Source organism: Frankliniella occidentalis, unplaced genomic scaffold, assembly GCF_000697945.3.
Source record: "Frankliniella occidentalis isolate FOCC.00 unplaced genomic scaffold, Focc_3.1 Scaffold36, whole genome shotgun sequence".
In the NCBI taxonomy this organism is placed as follows: Eukaryota; Metazoa; Arthropoda; class Insecta; order Thysanoptera; family Thripidae; genus Frankliniella; species Frankliniella occidentalis.
Genome location: NW_026267166.1, coordinates 1,724,988 through 1,743,427, shown reverse-complemented (window position 1 = coordinate 1,743,427; position 18,440 = coordinate 1,724,988). Strand labels below are relative to the sequence as shown.

The 18,440-nt window shown below is 49.8% G+C and overlaps 1 protein-coding gene across 4 annotated transcripts in view; it reads left to right on the top strand.

The window, feature by feature from the left end:
* LOC113210790 (angiopoietin-related protein 2-like) overlaps nucleotides 1-18,440 on the top strand; it is a 153,222-nt gene that overhangs the window by 9,268 nt on the left and 125,514 nt on the right. The window contains exon 1 of one of the 4 annotated variants that reach the window (XM_052266159.1): nucleotides 88-571. The exons of the other annotated variants lie outside the window; for them this stretch is intronic. Within the exon in view, the coding sequence (XP_052122119.1) occupies nucleotides 282-571 (290 nt within the window). The 5' untranslated portion in view covers nucleotides 88-281. Of the gene's footprint in view, nucleotides 1-87; nucleotides 572-18,440 lie in introns of those variants that run through there. 4 annotated transcript variants of the gene reach the window in all.

Sequence of the window (18,440 nt, the reverse complement as noted above, 5' to 3'; positions counted from 1 at the left end):
GCCGCACCGCCGCCCCGCCCGGCCCCACCACTCCACGGGGGCCCCCGGAGCTGCGGCGCGGCGCCCGAGCCCGAGCCTCTCAGTCGCAAGCAGCCAGCTGCGGAGAACGCGGCCCGGCCAGGTCGATCAGCTGAGCGCTCCAGTGAAAGTCCTCGCGTCAGTCAGACAAGTGCGTGCGCGCGTGTGTGTGCGCGCGGGTGTGCGTGTGTGTGTCTGTGTGTGTGCCAGCCCAGTGGATTACAGTGCCTCAGTACCGTGTGTGCGTGTGTGAGTGCGGCGCGATGACAGTGCCACGGCTCGCCGTGGCGGCGGTGCTGGTCGCCCTCCTGGTGGCCGGCGGCGCGTCGGGCGGAGGCAGCTCCTCCGGGGTGCGCCTGCCCAGGGGCAGCGCCGGCCGCAGCACCTCTGCGCCGTACGGCTCGCGCCACCACCCCGTCCTGGGGGCCGCTGCCGCCGCCTCCACGCCCGCCGTCGTGCACGCCGCGCCCCCCGCGGCCTCCGCGGCCCCCGCTAACGTCACCGAGAGAAGGACCGGCAACTCCACCAGCCGCTCGAGCAGCGCGCGAAGCAGGTAGGACTACTGTGCCCTCGTGAGGACATGCAAATTGTCAACATTTGTTCATGTTTCTTGTCGGAGGAAGTGATGCCGCTGCCATAGACTTCGATGTCTTTTTATTTTTTGTCAGCATTTTGTGCTCATGTCGTCATAGGTTTGTTATGTACTCTATTTTTCGTCATTTTTGTTATTGAGGTTTTTGGAGTAATGCATGCTACGTTTGATATGGTATTGACGCATGAGTACACTTGCTGATCCATGGTTGGGGACTGTGCCTCTATTTACTCTAGGGGTAAAACTAAAAAAAAAGTTGCAATGTGTACCAAATGAATTTGCTACATAATTAATCTGCTCGTTCGTTACTGTATTTGTTTTATGTTTGCTAGGCCGTGTTGCTTTTTTTTGTGTTTTTGTGTGTTTGAGAGTTTTGTGCATGTAGCGCCTGCAAAGCAGTAGGTAGGAAAAAAAAACAACTTAAAACTGAAAAAGGACTGTTTTTAAAATTCGGAGTTGCAGCGACCAACGCATTATACGTAATGTGAGGATTTAATGTTATGATTTATATTGAGACTGAAACCAAAACGATCGGAGAAAAAAATAACATATTAATTACTAAAATGTCAACATATCTGATGGGAACACTGCAGTATGTATCCATTAAATACACCATATTCTACTTATTTTTTTTCAATTCTGTACGTAGTTTACAAAACTGTACAATTATGAACAAAATATTGGCACGCTGCTTGTGTGTGTGTGTGTGTGTGTGTGTGTGTGGCTCTGTTACGCATCTGGCCGTGCCGTATGACCTAGGCACGAGGCACTGACCTGCATACGCGTCACACCGTCACAGAGCGTGGCGGTCGTGGCCACTGGTGCACGCCGCTGGGCTTATGCAAGGCGTAATGAGCAGGGAGTCATACACACACACACACACACACGGTCGCGAGCGCAGATACAGACGGAGTGCAGGGCGAGCCCTTGGCGTGGTGGCCGCTTCGTTAGTCCAGCAGCCGAGACCCCTCGGGGCCTGACTCGGCAAGTGCACGAGCGTGGGGCCGGCCGGGTGGGGCGCCACGCCGCGACCATAGCCGCGCCAAACTGAATGCCTTCCCTCAATGCCTCTCTGGCCATGCACCCGCCCTGCAGCACCAACAACTAACTTATCTCCTTTCTGCTCTTTTGTAAAAACCGATACATCCAACTTTGCTCCCCTAGTCCACAAACAAGGCCCGTTCGTGTTCTTAACCTCAACAATGACACGAGACCCAATTATAAATTCTGTGTTGCTTCCGATCTGACTTCATCCATGTCCAAGCAAAAGCCTGTGTTGTGTCCTGCGAGGCCGGTCCCGGTCGACTGTTCGGCATAAAATGTCAGGGATGGCTCCGCTCAGCCTGGTCAACACTTTTCTTCTCTGCCGCATGTTTTTTGTTCCCACTCGCTTCATCTCTTTTATTTGCTCCCTTGAATCGAGATCAGTCGTAGGAATTAATTAACGGCCTGCCGTTCATATTGTACCAGAATGGGACTAGAGACGTGGCACGGGACGCAGGGGGACCCCCCATGCACTAAAAAGGATGACGGTGTCACTATTTTTATATGATTTCCTAACTAGGAAAATTAAAAAAGAATGACCGTGAGCACCAACACGTTTACTATTTTCAGTGTCGCTTCTTGTGCGTCAGTCTAGCGATTCTTACCGTTTTAAAATGTCTTAACTGGAAACTGGCAAATTCATAAAGAAAAAAACAGATGTCGTTCAATTGAATTCAAATAGTAAAGTTGAAATTTAATGTTTTTTTTCTCTGATACATCTTCTGCCGGTATTGGGCTGTCTCAATGTTTGTAGAGTAGCCGTAGTTTAACTTAACGCAAGTACTATTTTTGCTCCGTTAATTTTACAAAAAAATTAAGACAAAACACCGCTCAAATATTGTTTTTATACAACGTTTGGTGTTTTTTTTTTTCAAAAAATTCTTTCAACAATAAAAATGATCTTTGATGTCACATAATTTAAAATTGTTGGTATCTACTACGAACTGTTTATCTGAACTCTTTTTAAACGTGCGAAGCAGGTGCTGCATTCCTAGGCAAGGGGACCGCGCGGGGTGGTTGCACTGCGCTTGCATTGCATTGGCCGCCGCGTGTTGCGCCGCATTTCCGATTGCATGTATGAAGTGATGTCGCCTTTTTTGTGTGACGAGGCCCGTGAATGCGTAATGCCGGCCGAGTGCGCAATTTCGCCGCTGCTCCTGGATAAACCTTTACAATGATCACTCTATATTCATGCTATAGGCATTACCATTTATACGACTTGATACAGGCGCGGGGCCCCCTGCCTGACCTTCCCCACTATACTTTACTTTGGTTGCCATTCTTTGATCGGGCAGGCGCGCCCACGGTGCGGCTATCCAACGCTGTACGCCCGGCTCGGCGCGTTAAATTATCGCTGCACTGGGAAATCTAATGGGACACGTGTCTCAGTACATCAAACTTTTCTTTGCCAACGACTTCCCTTTTAATAACGCGAGAATTATTAGAAGAGTGCGAAATGCGCATGACTAGTTTATTCTGTTATTAGAGCTGCCCAGGTTGCGCTTTCAGAACTTCAATTCACTTATATGAAATAAACTCAGGTTTGCTCTTTCACGACTTTAATTCTCTTCTACCAGTAAACTCGAATGAATGAATAATTGATTGCAGATTAGGTTTCTAAAGCTGCTAATCTTAAGTTAAAATAGCGAGAAAAATTTGTTCTCTAATGATTCTAGATCACATGAAGTGTGGTGCAAAAATCGCCTACAACTGTGCTGTATGAGGAGTTGGTACACGATTCAACTAGACTGCACCGGTGTCGCTTCAACTATTCATTACATTCAGCTGCTCGAATGGCACTCTGATGCTGGATTTCGTTTTCGTCCAAAACACTCGCGGTTCTTTTCCATACGTTTTGTAACGCTGCCCCACGGCGCGTCCGTATCGCGTGCCGCTGTTTGAACAATGAGGAGAGGGAACATGGAGTGGGTGGGATCTGGATCTGAGCCGGTCCGACCACTCCCAGGAAAGTGTTTGAGGGCACATCAGCTGGTCGTCGTGGCGGCACCGAACACCTGCAGCCGGGCAGAGCGGGGCGGGGCGGCGGGGGCATACCGACTCGCGGCCTACCGCCTCATTTCGCATCCCAAGCGGGTCATACCCACCCGAGCACGCGATGCACTCGATATTGTGCCGCCGTTGCCGCATTCTGAGCGTTGCTCAAAAGCGACCGACGCCCGCCGACTTCAAATCGAACCGATGGAGGCGGCAGCAACGGGCAACGGGGCAACCGCTGAAGTGATGCGATGGACGCGCGGCGGCGGCGAACCCAAAGGGGCGAACGGGAGCAGAGCGAACGAACGAGGGGGGTCTGGCAGCCGCGCAACAAGTGCTGGGGACAGCTCGTCCAGACCGAGGGGAGGGGTCCACTCACTCCACAGCTCCGATAATTCACGCGGGTCAAGCAAAGACTAGAGTCCAATTGGTATTTAGTGGGTATATTCTAGTATTAACGAGTATTAGAGGTACTTATAATTCTCTTATGTTTTCGAAGTGTCCGGTGAGAATCACGCGTGTTTATTCGCAAAATATTCGCGAGTATTTAACTTTTCGATGTATTCCGAATACATGAAGTATTGTGGATTTCCCTCATGCGCTCGGCACGGAGACCCTCTGGACTTGCTGGGGAACCAATCCGTATGATATATCGGCGCAAAGTGAAAGACCGTCGTCTGTGTGGTTTTCAGAACCATAGCGGTTTTTTAATACCTCAGAATAAGCAGTATATCAGTATGGTTATCTCAAATTGCGCGTGCCAAAAGTAACTGGGAGCCTTAATTCATTTCTCTCGGCCGTCGTGAGCTTTTGTAGCTGCTATTATTACCACTGTTATTACTATTAAATTCAGTAAGACTCGGTAGTTGAATGGCCCTGCGGTAACGAGGAGTGCGCTGCCCCACTTGGGCCTTGAATTACTCCCCCATCGCAGCGGCGCCAAGCTCAGCGGCAAATCAGGCCGAAAGGCGTTCGCTCCGCTGGACCCGCTTCGATCGATGAAAGAAAGGTTTTTTAATGCCTGTGCGCGTGCGAGAGAGAGAGAGAGAGAGAGAGAGAGAGAGAGAGAGAGAGAGAGAGAGAAGAGGGGGCAGTTGTCTTATGGACGGACGGAAAAAAGGAGGTAGGTTTTAAAAGGAAAGACGGTCGGACCGGGCAGTTTCCTGCTATGATTCTGTGAAAGCGCCAATGGGCAGAACAGCAGGGATTGCATGACGGGTGCGCTGGGGCTGGCTTGGGCGGAGAGGGCGGTTCCCGGACAATGGGTTCGTCCGCCTGTGGATGAGCTCTGTTAACTTGTCCTTTTGAAAAAACACGGTCCCACCGTCGTTAATTGTAGTAGTTGAAGTTAATCTACTTGTTTGGTAGAAATTTTAATAGACAAATTTTCACGGACTGTTTCAACTTTGGAAAAAGGACAAAGAGCCCGTAACAACCGGCCTATTTGGAGGCACTGGTCGGGTGGAAGGGTGGGCCCGCTTCTTTCAGATTAATTCGGCACTCGGCACCTTGGCGCCTGTGAGACTCAGGGTAGGCCACCCCGCAGCACACGCATGCACTGTAGGCAATGCGTTGCCGATCTACCAGGCGCTACACGCTTGCGTATGCTAGGCTAACCTTGGTAGTTTCGTTACGGCAAATGGGGGCCTTACTTTCTGGATGATTCCTAATCGATAGGGAGTGAACACTCGTACACTCAAAGTGCTTGCCTGCTGCCAGTTTTACTTGAGTTGACTGACTGTGACATGCAAACACTAACAAAAATTAATGATTCGTATATCACTGTATCAAAGACGCCCCACAAGAGAGTGAGGCGGTGTCTCCTGCTCCCCCCACCTCTGATTTTGCTTACTAGGGGCAGCGGGTTACCGGCGCGGTGGGTCACGGGTCACCCGGTTTGTGACTGCGAAAAAACAATAAAGCAGTCGTATTGGTATATCCTGCTCATCCTGCCTGGCCCCGCTAGACTTCGTTCATCCCGAGGTCCAGGACCGCTGTCCCGTGCACTACTCTGCGTTCCTCTTCCGGGGACACTATAAAAAATGTCTTCCACACGTTTTATCAATGATGCTCACAGTAGGTTCTCAAATGCATTCCCGACAGTTTTGTGCGCTCGGTCGCGTAACGGGTCTCGTTCATTGGTAGCAGTCCGCTGTTGGGAGACCAACAACCCACATACAAGATTCAGAACATAAGAGGAAAAAACACAGACATATACCCCCAAACTGCCCACTGACGACTAACACATAACACACAATACACACAGAGAGAGAGAGAGAGAGAGAGAGAGAGAGAGAGAGAGAGAGAGAGAGAGAGAGCACCCCATTTCCTTTTGGTTCCGGCACGGCGACGATTTAATCGTCGGGGGAGATGGCTCCCGCAGACTTCCGTTAATTAGGCGGTGATTCAGTCCTGTCGGCAGTCAGCCAGTCAGTCATCTAGTCAGTTTCTGCAGTCTGTTCAGTTAGCAGCTGGAGGGCAGTAAGTTGTTACCGAATCGCGCCAGCTCATTTCAATCCGTTTCTTTCGAGGACAGTTTTCATCCTTCTCGACGAAAATGTCGCGGCTTTTGGGTAGAATTGCAGCAGTGCTTGAAGGCTAAATGATTCAGTTTCGCGATCTGGTCCGGACCCGTGAAACTTTTTATTGCTATCGCGAGCCATCTCTGCGTCCTCGCCCGGCCAGTCCCCCGCAGTGACAAAGACTGACGTAGTTTAACAGACGGCCTGGAACAGGCCAAGTGTAGGAGTCACCGAATAGAGCGTGACGGGAGAGGAACAAAATGCAGCAAGTACTCTTTGGCTTCAACCGTGTCACTATCATCATACTCGCGGAGAATATTTCGGGTGAGCCATCGGAGTATAGGTGTTGCTGATTAAGTGTCTGCAACCAAACAACTGAAAATAATTGAAAAGATTCAAAAACTTAGATTTAGTACTGATGTTTTATTTTGTTTAATTCCTTTTCATTTCTTAGCAGCCCGTCAAGGTTTTTTCTTTGAGGTGGACCTGGGACGGGGGTCCTTTGCGAACCGCGCCACCGGGCAGTGCCGCTGCCGGTGACCCCTAACAGTGTGCCGCTCTGTCGCTGATGTCATAATGGAGGTTGTGATGCAGATGAGTGAGGTGAGGGTATTGCACATAGTGTGACCGCACATCACAATGTTTTGGGATGAAATTTACTTACAAGCAGAACTGTGATTCAATTCATGTGCCGTCGCATACGATTCAATGTGACTAGGTCAGGACAAGGATGTTAATACTAAAGTCAGATGAAAAATAATTTGACAGTAGCAATGAAAAAATGTGACACTTTTACAGATAAAATGTGATGTTACATTGAATCGAATAACAGTGTGTAAATTGGTTAAGCTAACTTGTGCTCTTTCGTGCGGCATGACACTTGTGTACGCACAAGTTTTCAATTTTTAAAATCGTTGCTTTTAGTCTAATACGATTTAAAACTGCCCGACTTCCAGAATTGAAATTCTTGCAAGTCGAATGAAAATTTCGTTTCTTAAGATTATGAAAGTTCATTTCTTTTTACCCTCAAGTTTTACAGATTAAACCTCTTTTTTACGTACTATTTTCCTCTGCGAAAAGAGGTGAAAAATTGGCTTCGCTGTGTATTTTATCTGCCGACCCCCCGATCAGCTGATGGTACTGCTGGCTTCGGCGGCACATCCCATAGAGGGTCGGGGGCAGGGCAGTGGACTGAGCGAGAGAGACGGAGGGAGAGGGGGGGTCGATAGCCGGCGCTGGTCCTTAAGTCCACATGCGTTGATCCAGTTTCGTTTCTCGGTCTTTTTGCCGTTGCGAAACGTTTCCAAATGAGAGGCGGTGTTATATAAGGGAGTGGCCCACGGGCCTCACGGGCCGGCCGGCCGGCCGGCCGGCAGGCGGGTAGCGGACCGTACTGGGCCGTGCCGTACCGGCGTGGCAGCAGCACCGGCGATATCGGCCGCCCCGGCCCGCGATGGCGCGCGGGGACCACGATATCGTATCGCGACGATATCGAAACGGCGTGTCCTTCGCGACGTGGGGCCGTTTTCGGCAGACTCTGCTGTACGTTTTTGGCGTGCCGCTTCGGGGGTCGTACACTTTTTACGCGGGACGTTAGATTGGGGTACTTTTACCACAAACTTCTGAGCTTAGGGAGAACATCAAAAGCTACGATGATCAGCCCGATGTGCACGTTAAACCCTATGGACACATTTATTTTCCCAGTGTCGTGCACGACTCTCGCAGACGATATCGTATAAGCGCTCCGCTCTGCCCCGCGGGACATCCCCTACGACGTCGCCCGTCGCGCGCGCCTGGGGGGGCGGTACCTTTATAATTGAAGGCACTTAGTCGTGCGGATGACCTCACGCCCGACCGGCACATCACGTTTGCCCCCCCCCCCTCCCCCTTGCTCTCCGCGCTCTCTCGCTCTTCTCGAAGAAAAAGAGTACGCGCTGCTCGAGGTAAGGCCGCACTCGAATTAACAAGGCACACGAGTTAATTAGGAGAGGCGGGAGGGTGGGGGCTGTAGTCGTTAGCAAAATCACAATGTTAACGCGAAAGCCATCGGGGGGGACATGTGATGAGCAGCGCTGTGCCGTTCGATGTGCTTTTTTGAAAATCATATAATGGACGGAGGTCCGCGCGAGGTATGGGCACTCCCCGCGGGGCCGCGTGGGGCATGGCGTGGCAGGGCGTGGCGTGGCCGGGAGGGCGGGGTGCGGCCGGTTAGTGGACGAGGAAGCCCATCGGCCCGAGCGATCACCGCCGAGAGTTTACGCTGCCCGATCAAACTCGCCCGGCCGAACGCGTAAACGAGGTAGAGGTGGTGGAGGGGGAGGAGTAGAAGGAGGAGGCGGTGCGTTTCCTTCGGGAGATGGTGGCGATGATGATGATGTCGCAATGAACGCCTGCCCGTGAAATTCGTCCTCAGCAAAAGTGGAGGGGGGCCGGGCAAGAAGTAGTAATAACGCCAAGCATTTTTATTAAAGCCAAAAATACTTTCCTGCTGATGCATCAGGAAGCCGGCATATAGCCGTTTGTGCTTACCGTGACATTGGCTCTCTCTGACATATGGGTGATGGAATGGTTGAATAGACCTTTCACTCTTCATGCCTCGTTCTAGTTTTTTAAATCTTTTTTTCCAGCGGAAACTGGCAGAAAAATGTGTTGGTGTGTACGGTCACTCACACTGGCCAGCAGGCCGGCCCCTGCATGGCACATGCCGTGTTGCAACGCGCTGCCGGCCACCCCCCCTCCCCCCTTTCCCTCCCTTCACCTTTATTCGCGGACCTCTCGCCCGACACGCTGAGCTCCTGGCAAGAAAAAAAATATTTTGACAGGTGAACGTAAGTACAAGGGCGAGCCCACTAACGCCGCCAGCACCAGATGGGAGTAAGAATTTTAGATTCGAAGGTGCAAAACATGTTATTACATCTCATTGTATTTGGATCAGCCCGACGAACTATAAACTATTTTTTTCTTGGTTATTTGAGATTTGAAGTAGTGTAAGGAGCCGTGATAAGTGGCGTTATTTTCATTCTGAGACAACTGTGAAACAACTTGTTTGCGGTGTCGACTTTAGTAACGCTCGGAGGGCGCTTTGTTGATCTTGATCGTGTCTCGTTGCACGACCGAACGATCGCACTAAAGATTTACATCGGTCCGAACGGACCGACCGGGCCGCGTTAGGACCACGAGGCGTATAAAGTGGTCGGGGGAGGGAAGGGAGAGGGAGGGGAAGAATGAGAAGATTTTGGTGACAATACAAAAAGGATTCAAAGTATAATTTTAAATTTTGATTTTAATTTAATTGGTCAAGTCCTCACAACAAGAATGCTTAAAATTTCGAAACCTACCCGTATGATTGCACAGGAAAGCCTACAATCGATTTGGGTATCGGATACGCGGATTCTGTTCACTCCAATGACGACCCGGCCCGCTGACTTGTCCCGACTCCAGCCCCATCGGGATGGACGGAGGTGTGCCAGACCTGTGCTGCGAGAGCCGCTCGGCGCCGCGCTCCGAATACTGGTTTTATGGTTCTCTATTAGCGCATCAGGATCAGCTCGAGTCGTCGCCGAGAAAAAAAATAGAGCCATCAAAATCGGTGTACAGAACCGACCGACCGCCACAACAACCCTTTACGCCATCTTGTTGGGGGACGAAAAAAATCACTTTGAAAGAAAGGTATTGACGTCGCAGCTGTTTTGTTGAATGGACTGCTTCCGGGTCTGATCTCCATTCCGCCCCGCTGCCCGGTGGTGCGTGCACCTGCAGGTGCGAACACCCCGACTGCACTGCACACCTCAATACGTGCAGCTGCAATCCCCTCTAGTTCGTTCACCTCTTGTGTCAGTGTGTGTGTGTTTCGCCATGTCCACTGGACTGGAATCAGTCATTGGTGTGTGACCGGTTCGTGATGCCTGGCATTGCCTGGACAGACTGCACGTCGTGGGGAGTGGGGCGGGCGGCGGCAGGCGGCCTGGGCTATCGGGTCGTTTGCTCGCTCTTGCACTATTTGAAGGCGGAAAATCGTGCTTGGGCTTGGGCGTTCTCGCGCACCCGGGCGCTTGGCCTCAACCCCCTCCCCTTGTTCCGCCCGCTCCCCCCCCCCCCAAACTCCTCCACCATTCTTCGACCCCCTCCATCTCCGTACCTTTTCCTCGTGCAAAAGAGAGCTTTAAGTTGGCGTGAGTCGGATCATGGGAAGTGCCGCCCTCCGCTCCCCTCTCCGGCACGCAACACGGCTCGGGCATGCACCGGGCCGGCGGGGCGCGGCGCAGCCCAAAGCCCAAAGTGCCCCAATTCGGCTGAGGGCGGCTAAGATAAGAGGTGTGATGATGTAAGGGACTTTGCCAAAAGCCTCGTCGTGCGGTACCGTTCAAACAAAAACAAAAGATAAACAATTTTTTGTAATTTAGTTTTCTAAATTAAAAATACTCTTTCATGCCGCTGTATATATTCACCGTGCTATCCGTATTCTTGGTTCGACCTCCTTCAAGGCATATTTATACTTATATTTATTATACCTACATATTTATACACCAGAACTCACTTAGCTGATGAGTTTGCCTGTAGGCGAACGAAAATATAATTATTTCCACATTGCCCGGACGCTCTTTTCCGGGATGAGCGTGTGTGCCCAACGCTCATCATTTGTCTCTTCTTTACTTTCACATTCACAGACGTTCACAGACACGACACGTGCGCGGCACGCGCCTCGCATTAAAGCGATGCGCGACACTCGGCCGGCTCGGAGGAGCGTGCGCGCCGGCGCCACGCCACCCGCCAACAGCGCGGCGAAAAAAACAAAAACAAAGCACAAACCGTTTAACTTTTTCATGGAAAGATAAACACGGATAGCATGTCAACAGCCTCCGTTGGAAATCGACGCCTTTGTGTTTCATTCTCATTCTCTTACATTATTTGTATCATCTGACTTTAAGATCGATTCTTGATTATTGAGACTTTTCTAAATTTGATGATTTTTAAACCCTCTCCCAGCAGGTCTGTCGAATTTTCCTTATCTTAAGAAAATAATGTTGATCGCGTTATCCTTTTTTATGACGTTTTCAACCACAGCTGTGCATTGACCTGGGCTAAGCATCCCCCATCACGCGTAGTGAAGTGGGCTCCGAGCAGGCAGACCGTGCACCATGCAGCAGGCTGAGGCACTTCCTCCGCTGCTGACGCCGCGACGCATTTAGGTTGCGTTAAACTTTCTCATAACGTGATGGTGGTTGTTATGGACCCATAGACTTTCCAAGCGCTGTCGCGTCTGAACAACATACCCGCCGCGACCTTAAAAGTCGGGAGGAATAATAAAATATGCAGGACGTGCAGCTCACAGTTTTAAAGAAAGGTTGACTATTGTACCCGAATATATATTTGCGACACAGAGAATTTACTTTTATTTACCAGCTTGATACACTGATATGAGCAACTCCATAACATTTATAAGCAGTGTTGAACTGCATCTGCAGCAAGTTAAATGCGTGCACGTGTTTAATTGCGGTAATACATTTGCAGGTGTTCAGCTCTGTAGTTGTGTAATTTTAAGTCTGAACTCCTCTGTTTAACGCTTCCCACACGGTAAGCGCCTGGAGCAGCAGAGGAGTTGAACACTTACTTGAAAACTGCACAACTATGGAGTTAAATACTTGTAAGTATTCAACTTGCAGTTGCACACTTACGAGTGCTATTCAAGTACACTCTTGGCCTATCAGTGTGTATGCGTACAACACCATGGTGTTTGTAAGGTAAGGATAATCACTAGGGCAAAGGGGCGAAAGAACGGATTCAATTGGTATATGTCCTATGTCAAACGACTAAAAATGTCATATTGATGTGCAAGTTGTTTGTCAAGCCCCGCCCCCTTATCGTAGCGAAAGTGAAAATTTTGGCGGCAGCATTAAACACCACTACCGCCGCCGCCGCTGCTGCAGTGGAGCCGACCTACCGCACGGCGTAGTGCAAGCTCGCGCCTGCTGCGCCCGCCTCTTGGCGCGGTGACAAGGCGGAACTCTAATACGATGGCACATTTTGAGGCGGGCGGCGGACGGACGCGCGGGCGCTGCTGGTGGTGCTTGGTCTTGGTGCTGCTGCTGCCGTCGGGGCGATTACAATTGCGCTCATTCCGCAAACAATGGCCCGACAATGGCGCCGAGAGAGGGAGAGGGAGGGGTCCTTCGCGGTATCCTATCGCCGGCGCCACGCCACGCCGCCCCGTCACTCCGCCCCGCTCGTCACTACTATCGTTTCAAGTAAGTGTGTTCTCGCGCCGGATATAATTTTTTTTGGCGCGCTATTCCAAGCAGCAGCGCAGCAAATAGAAAGGGGAAATTTCCACAAAATTGCGGGGAGCGCGTGATACGCTGGCGATAGGGTTTTCAGCCGGTTTGTTTTGCAGTTGAACGGGGTTGGGGTCCCCCCCTGCTCCCGCCCCGTCCCGCCCTCCAGACAGACACTCTCCTCGGCCTTGGCGGCGCCGGGCTCCGCGCTGCGGGTGCTCTGGGTGGGGCCCCCGTGCACCCGGGGTGCCGCGCTGTGGGTGCCGCTGGAAGCTTGTCGGCCTCTGGACCTCCACCTCGTCTCTCACCTTCCTTTGCCCCCCCCCCCCCCCCTCCGCTCACCATGTTCCAAATTGATGGGACACCTGCTGTAATACTGCCTTGTGCCTGGAAATGACCCAATGAGTGCCTTTTGTTTTGGATCACAGCTCGCGTCACCCTAGCGGCCGCTGTAGGCGGGAAGGCTGGGGGGCACACTGCCGGGAACATTCAAAACTGTGGGAAAGGCGTGTTTTTTTTATCACATTTTTTTGTTCATAGGCCTGCAGCGTAAATTGGCGGCGACCTCTTCGCGCGATTCGCACGAGGAGCGGGTTAACATGGCCGTGGTTTTGATGTGCTTAGCGCGAATGTTTCTCTTCCCTTGTCTCTGCCGCTTTTTGCGTACGCTGAGAAGTGGCCGGCTGCTTTCTCATGCAAGGTTTACCTGAAGGAAAGGAAAACACTGCAGGAAGCTCAACTCAAATTAGGTATCCTTGAACTCATTAACCGTTATTAAAGCGCCGAGGGCCGTCCGCCTGCCGCCGCCCCAGATGGCGTCACATGTTATAGTTGTCTTTGTACGTCCGTGTATCGTCTGTTTTGTGCCGCGCCCTCAATGCAACGAGTCCGACACAATACACTGTTACTGGCGAGGTTTCGCATGCCTCTTCTCGTGATTTTCATACATGATGGTGTTGCATTATTTTAAATTTCTGCTCTCGTTGCTGAACTTCGTAAAATATTTTAAATTATAAATTGGAAACAAAGTGATGATGACCGTAAACATGTGGCGTGATCTCGTTGGCCTGCCCTTTGGTGGCGTGTAGTTTGTCTTACAGTGTGTCCTGGCTGCCTCACCTGCTCTGCAGCCAGACAATCACGGCATTAGAAGTTGATATGGAGAGCGACCTTGCCGCCTCTCTCTCTCTCTCTCTCTCTCTCTCTCTCTTCTGTACAATCCTGTACCTTCCCATCTGCTGAAGACCTAAATGCACATTACACCTCTGTACCACTAACTGATGTTAATGCCATAAGAAATACTAAGGATGCATACGACCACATACCTCCTGTAATTAATGATCTGTTTGCTTTCAAATATGTTTACTTTGAAGATCTCATTAAAGTTGTAAAGAGCCTTAAATCCAATGCCAAAGGAGTTGATTGTATTACCACTGCTATGTTGAAATGTTGTATCTTTGAGTTGTCACCTGCTCTTCTGCATATTTTTAACTTCTCTCTCCAACATGGTGTATTTCCTGAATTATGGAAAATTGCTTCTGTCAAACCTCTTCCAAAAGTGACTGGTGCAAGCGAGTTAAAACAATTTCGTCCTATCAGCATACTGTGTACTCTCTCTAAACTTCTAGAAAAAATTGTTCATGCACAACTTACTGAGTTCCTAATATGTAATGACCTACTGTCGCCGCATCAATCAGGCTTTAGGGCCGGATACAGCACTACAACTGCCCTACTTAAAGTTGTCGGTGATATTAGGGAAGCTATTGGTCGGAGGCAACTCACTTTGCTTGTTTTGTATGATTTTAGCAATGCTTTTCCATCTGTCAACCCTGATTTGCTAATTAGTAAGCTTAAATGCCTTGGCATCTCTTCACCTGTTTTAGACTGGTTCAAATCATATTTAACTGATCGTCAACAGTTTGTAAATACTGGCATTTCAATCTCCCAGCTTGCATATGTTCTGCTCGGGGTTCCACAAGGCTCTGTCCTGGGACCGCTATTGTATACCCTTTATGTCAATGACATTAGCTCAATCTTTAGTAGCTCTCTGTTCCACTTATATGCAGACGATCTACAAAATTATTACCATTTCTATCCAGAGGATTACCAGAAAGCTATTGATGTCATTAATAACGAAGCTGCCAAACTGTATCATTATGCCACTTGTCATAATCTTGCCATCAACGAAAAGAAAACCCAGGTTATTATAGTTGGCAATCCTAAAATACTCAACAAACTTCCTAGTGTAGTGCCCTCTGTGTGTATAAATGAGACTTGCCTGCCATATAAAACAACGGTTGTCAACTTAGGAATCACCCTGGATCACCATCTGACGTGGGAACCTTATGCAAATGTAATATGTAAAAAAAGTATAGCATCGCTGCAGCAAATTCGTAGACAAAGGCATCTACTACCCACACCTGTCAGAAAACACCTGGTCGAATCATTAATTTTCCCTATCTTCGACTATGGCTCAATTGTAACAGAAGGAATGTTAATTGTTTGTGTCAACCGGATTCAGCGCATCCAAAATTCTTGTGTGAGATTTGTCTTAGGTCTGCCGAAATACTGCCATATTACCCAGTATTATGACGAACTTAAATGGCTCAGAATACAGCATCGGCGAAAGTACTTAGCTGTGTCACTTTTCAAAAATGTACTATTCTACAGGTCTCCTGGCTATATTTTTGAAAAACTTGAATTTGTTAACACCATGCACAGTAGATCGCTCAGGAATAAAAATACTCTACGCGTACCTCAGCACTTCACTGACTTAAAGCGTGGTGCATTTTGGATTTACGCCGTCATTCTCTGGAACTCACTACCTTCCTATATCAGTACTTGTAAATCCATTCATGCTTTTAAATGTAAGGCTCGTAATTACTTCCTCAATGATTCCTGTGCATAACAAACAAAATCCTATAATTATGTCAAATGTTTATCTACGGTGCTCTGTACTCTACTATTGATAAATGCTACTGCCTTATGTCACCTGTATTTATATTGTACTCTCGTGGGACTTTTAAGTCCTTTTGTGCAATACTAATAAACAATCAATCAATCAATCAATCTCTCTCTCTCTCTCTCTCTCTCTCTCTCTCTCTCACTCGCACTGCATCCAGCTCTCAGAGAAAGGTCGCGGGCAATTCAAGCTGTTCTGTGTGACGCTCGGTGTGGGCCTTGTGTGCGTGGTGTGTCTGTGTGGGCGGCGTGGCGGGGCGTGGCGTGCACGGCGACCTGACCACTGTGTGCGAAATTGGTCTGAATACTCTGCGAGGCATCTGAGAGCAGCAGCTGGTAAAGTAGACGAAAACTGTGCAAAACGAGGACAGCGAACCTCTGTCAATCCAATCGAGAATATTTTAAACTCGCCTAAATTTTGCTTGAATACATGTTTGATATTTTTCAGTTCGTTTCAAACGTTGTATTTTGGATTATCGAAACTACAATCGCAGCGGTTTTTTTGCGGGAAGCTCAGCCAAAGTTTCGACAGTGTTGAGGAAAAGCCCCTTGCTTGCCAATTTCCTGCAGCGACTCATTATCGCCTGGGCCGTGCCAACTAGCGGCGCCAAATACACATGTGGCGCACGTCGTGATATTTCCTCCTGCCCGGACGGCCGAATTTCCGTCTGTTCAACAATAACCGAAGTCATGATGTTTTCCTTGTTGGTTAATCAAAAGGAAGGTATTATTGTGCCGAGAGAAGCAAACCTTTACGATTCAGTAACGGTCGCCATCGGTACAGAGAGAGAGAGAGATGGCAAGAGGGAGAGAAGGAGTGTGAGAGAAATATGAGTGAGGACAGAGGTCATGCAGGTGCTGCAACCGGCGGTCATCGGCTGGGGCGGGCGGCCCGGGCCGCGAGGTGTTGCTCTGACTGGTGGTGTGCTCGGGGTGCAGGACAGAGTATGGCCAGCTGCTTGGACTGGAGATGAGATGGCCAGGTCTACCAAAGGTGTGCAAACACGCCCCCTCCCTTCTCTCTCTCTCTCTCTCTCTCTCTCTCTCTCTCTCTCTCTCTCTCTCTCTCCGCACGTGAGCGTGATGATGAGCGCCGAACGTTACTACACCTTCACGTTAGCATCCACGATGTGATTACTGTGTGTGTGTGTGTGTGCTGCCCGATACCCATTTCTCTCCGCTGCTGGCTGGCTTGACCTATAACGCCCCGTCGCAGCGGTTGCCGACCGCCGAAACTAATGCGAACTTGACCAGGGCCGACAACTCCAATCCCGTCCGTGAGTGAGAGTGAGCAGATGATCATATTCGAAAGGGTCGCGCGTAGGGTTTTAAGTCCGGTAATTTTACATGTAAAATTGCATGTAATTTACGGTAAAATACCGGGTAATTTTTTTTTTTTTACTTACATCGGTAAAATTGAATTAATTGGTTTCCCGAGGCATAGGTTTGTTTCTACTAGTAGAGGTTTAGTCGTTTGTGTCTTAAGGACAACGCTTTTACTTTGAAGGAAACATGTTTTTATTAATTATAAGAAAGTCAAAGTAGCTAAATTTAAAGCTTAAAATGGCACCAAAACCAAAATCACAATAAGTGTTTACTTCACTATGTATAACACTGATCAGGTAACCAAGAATCACAAAATAAAACGAAATTATAGTCATTGGCAAACATATCACATAAGTTTTCAAAACTTACTATTTAGATGTCAGCATCACTGTCATCACATCAAAATATAAACGCAAACTAATTACGTTTTACCTCAGAAACATAACCAAATAAAGGCAATAGTACGAAATATTGTCTTCAAAGTAGTAAACAATAATAAAACCAACTTAAATCATTATTTTAAAGCGATGAAACCATTTTTTACCAAAATTACCAATTTTACCGTATTTTACCGGTATTTTACCAATCTTACGTAAAGAAAATAAATTACTTACAAATTTAAAACCCTAGTCGCGCGTCCTCTCTGTGTCGCGAGCGAGCTTGCATGCAGTGTTAGTGAGTGAGTGTGTGTGTGTGTATGTGTGTGTGTTTCGCCAGACGTTTTGCGCCCCCTTACCCGTCATTAATAGGGTCAGGACAACATACACGTCTTGAGCAAGTTCTCGCCGCCGCCATTACCGGCTGTAAGTCGGTAGCGGTGCCCGGTGGTGCCGCTGTGCGGGGCGAGGTGCCGCCGCTCCGCCGCTGCAGCAGCGCGCTGCCGTTGGCTTTCCGGCCGCCAACACTTTGACACCAGAGCAAGGCAGCGTGCAGGCGTGGCGGGGCTCGGCGGGGCGCGGCGGGGCGCGGCGGGGCCAGCTCGGCTCCTACACCAGCAGTACATGGCCGGCGGCGACACTAGCCTATTACGCCCCTCAAAGAGGTGGAGGTTGGGTGCGAATAGGTGTCACGGACCTTTTTACCAGCGGATTGGCGTGCCGTGCCACTAAACTGGAAACATTAGAAATAGAAAACAGTTTATGGGCCCAACGTTGAGATTTATGATTTCAATGATTTGCAAAAGACTATGGCAAGCATGGTTGAGTCACGATGTGTGGGCGCCGGCCGCCTGGCGTTGGCCGGGTAGGCAACCCACTGCGCCGCGGTGCGTCGTGCCCGGCGCCGCTGCCTACCCCGACCCGCGTGCGCCTGCGCCGTGAGTTATGGCGAGACGTCGTCAAACCGGGAAGACGCAAAAGGGAAGTGCGTTTGGCCGGGTTGTAGGGCAGGTCAGTCGGTATACGACGCAGGGTGTGGCGGGGCGGGGCTGCCGTCGGTCGGCCTGGACCATACGATGAGTGTGCCTTGTATCTGTCAGCGCGCCGTCCCCGCGCCGTCCCGCGGCGTGGTGGGGCGTGGCGGGGCGTGGTCGCCTGCGACAGGCATGAGACGGACTTGCTCGCTGAGAACGTGATTGCGGGGCGGATCGTGCCAGCATGAACTACCAACAGCAAGGGGCGGGCCGAGCGGCGCTAGCAAGTATAGGCAGAAAATACACGAGACTTTATTCCCTCCTCCTCCTCCTCCTCCTCCTCCTCCTCCTCCTCCTCC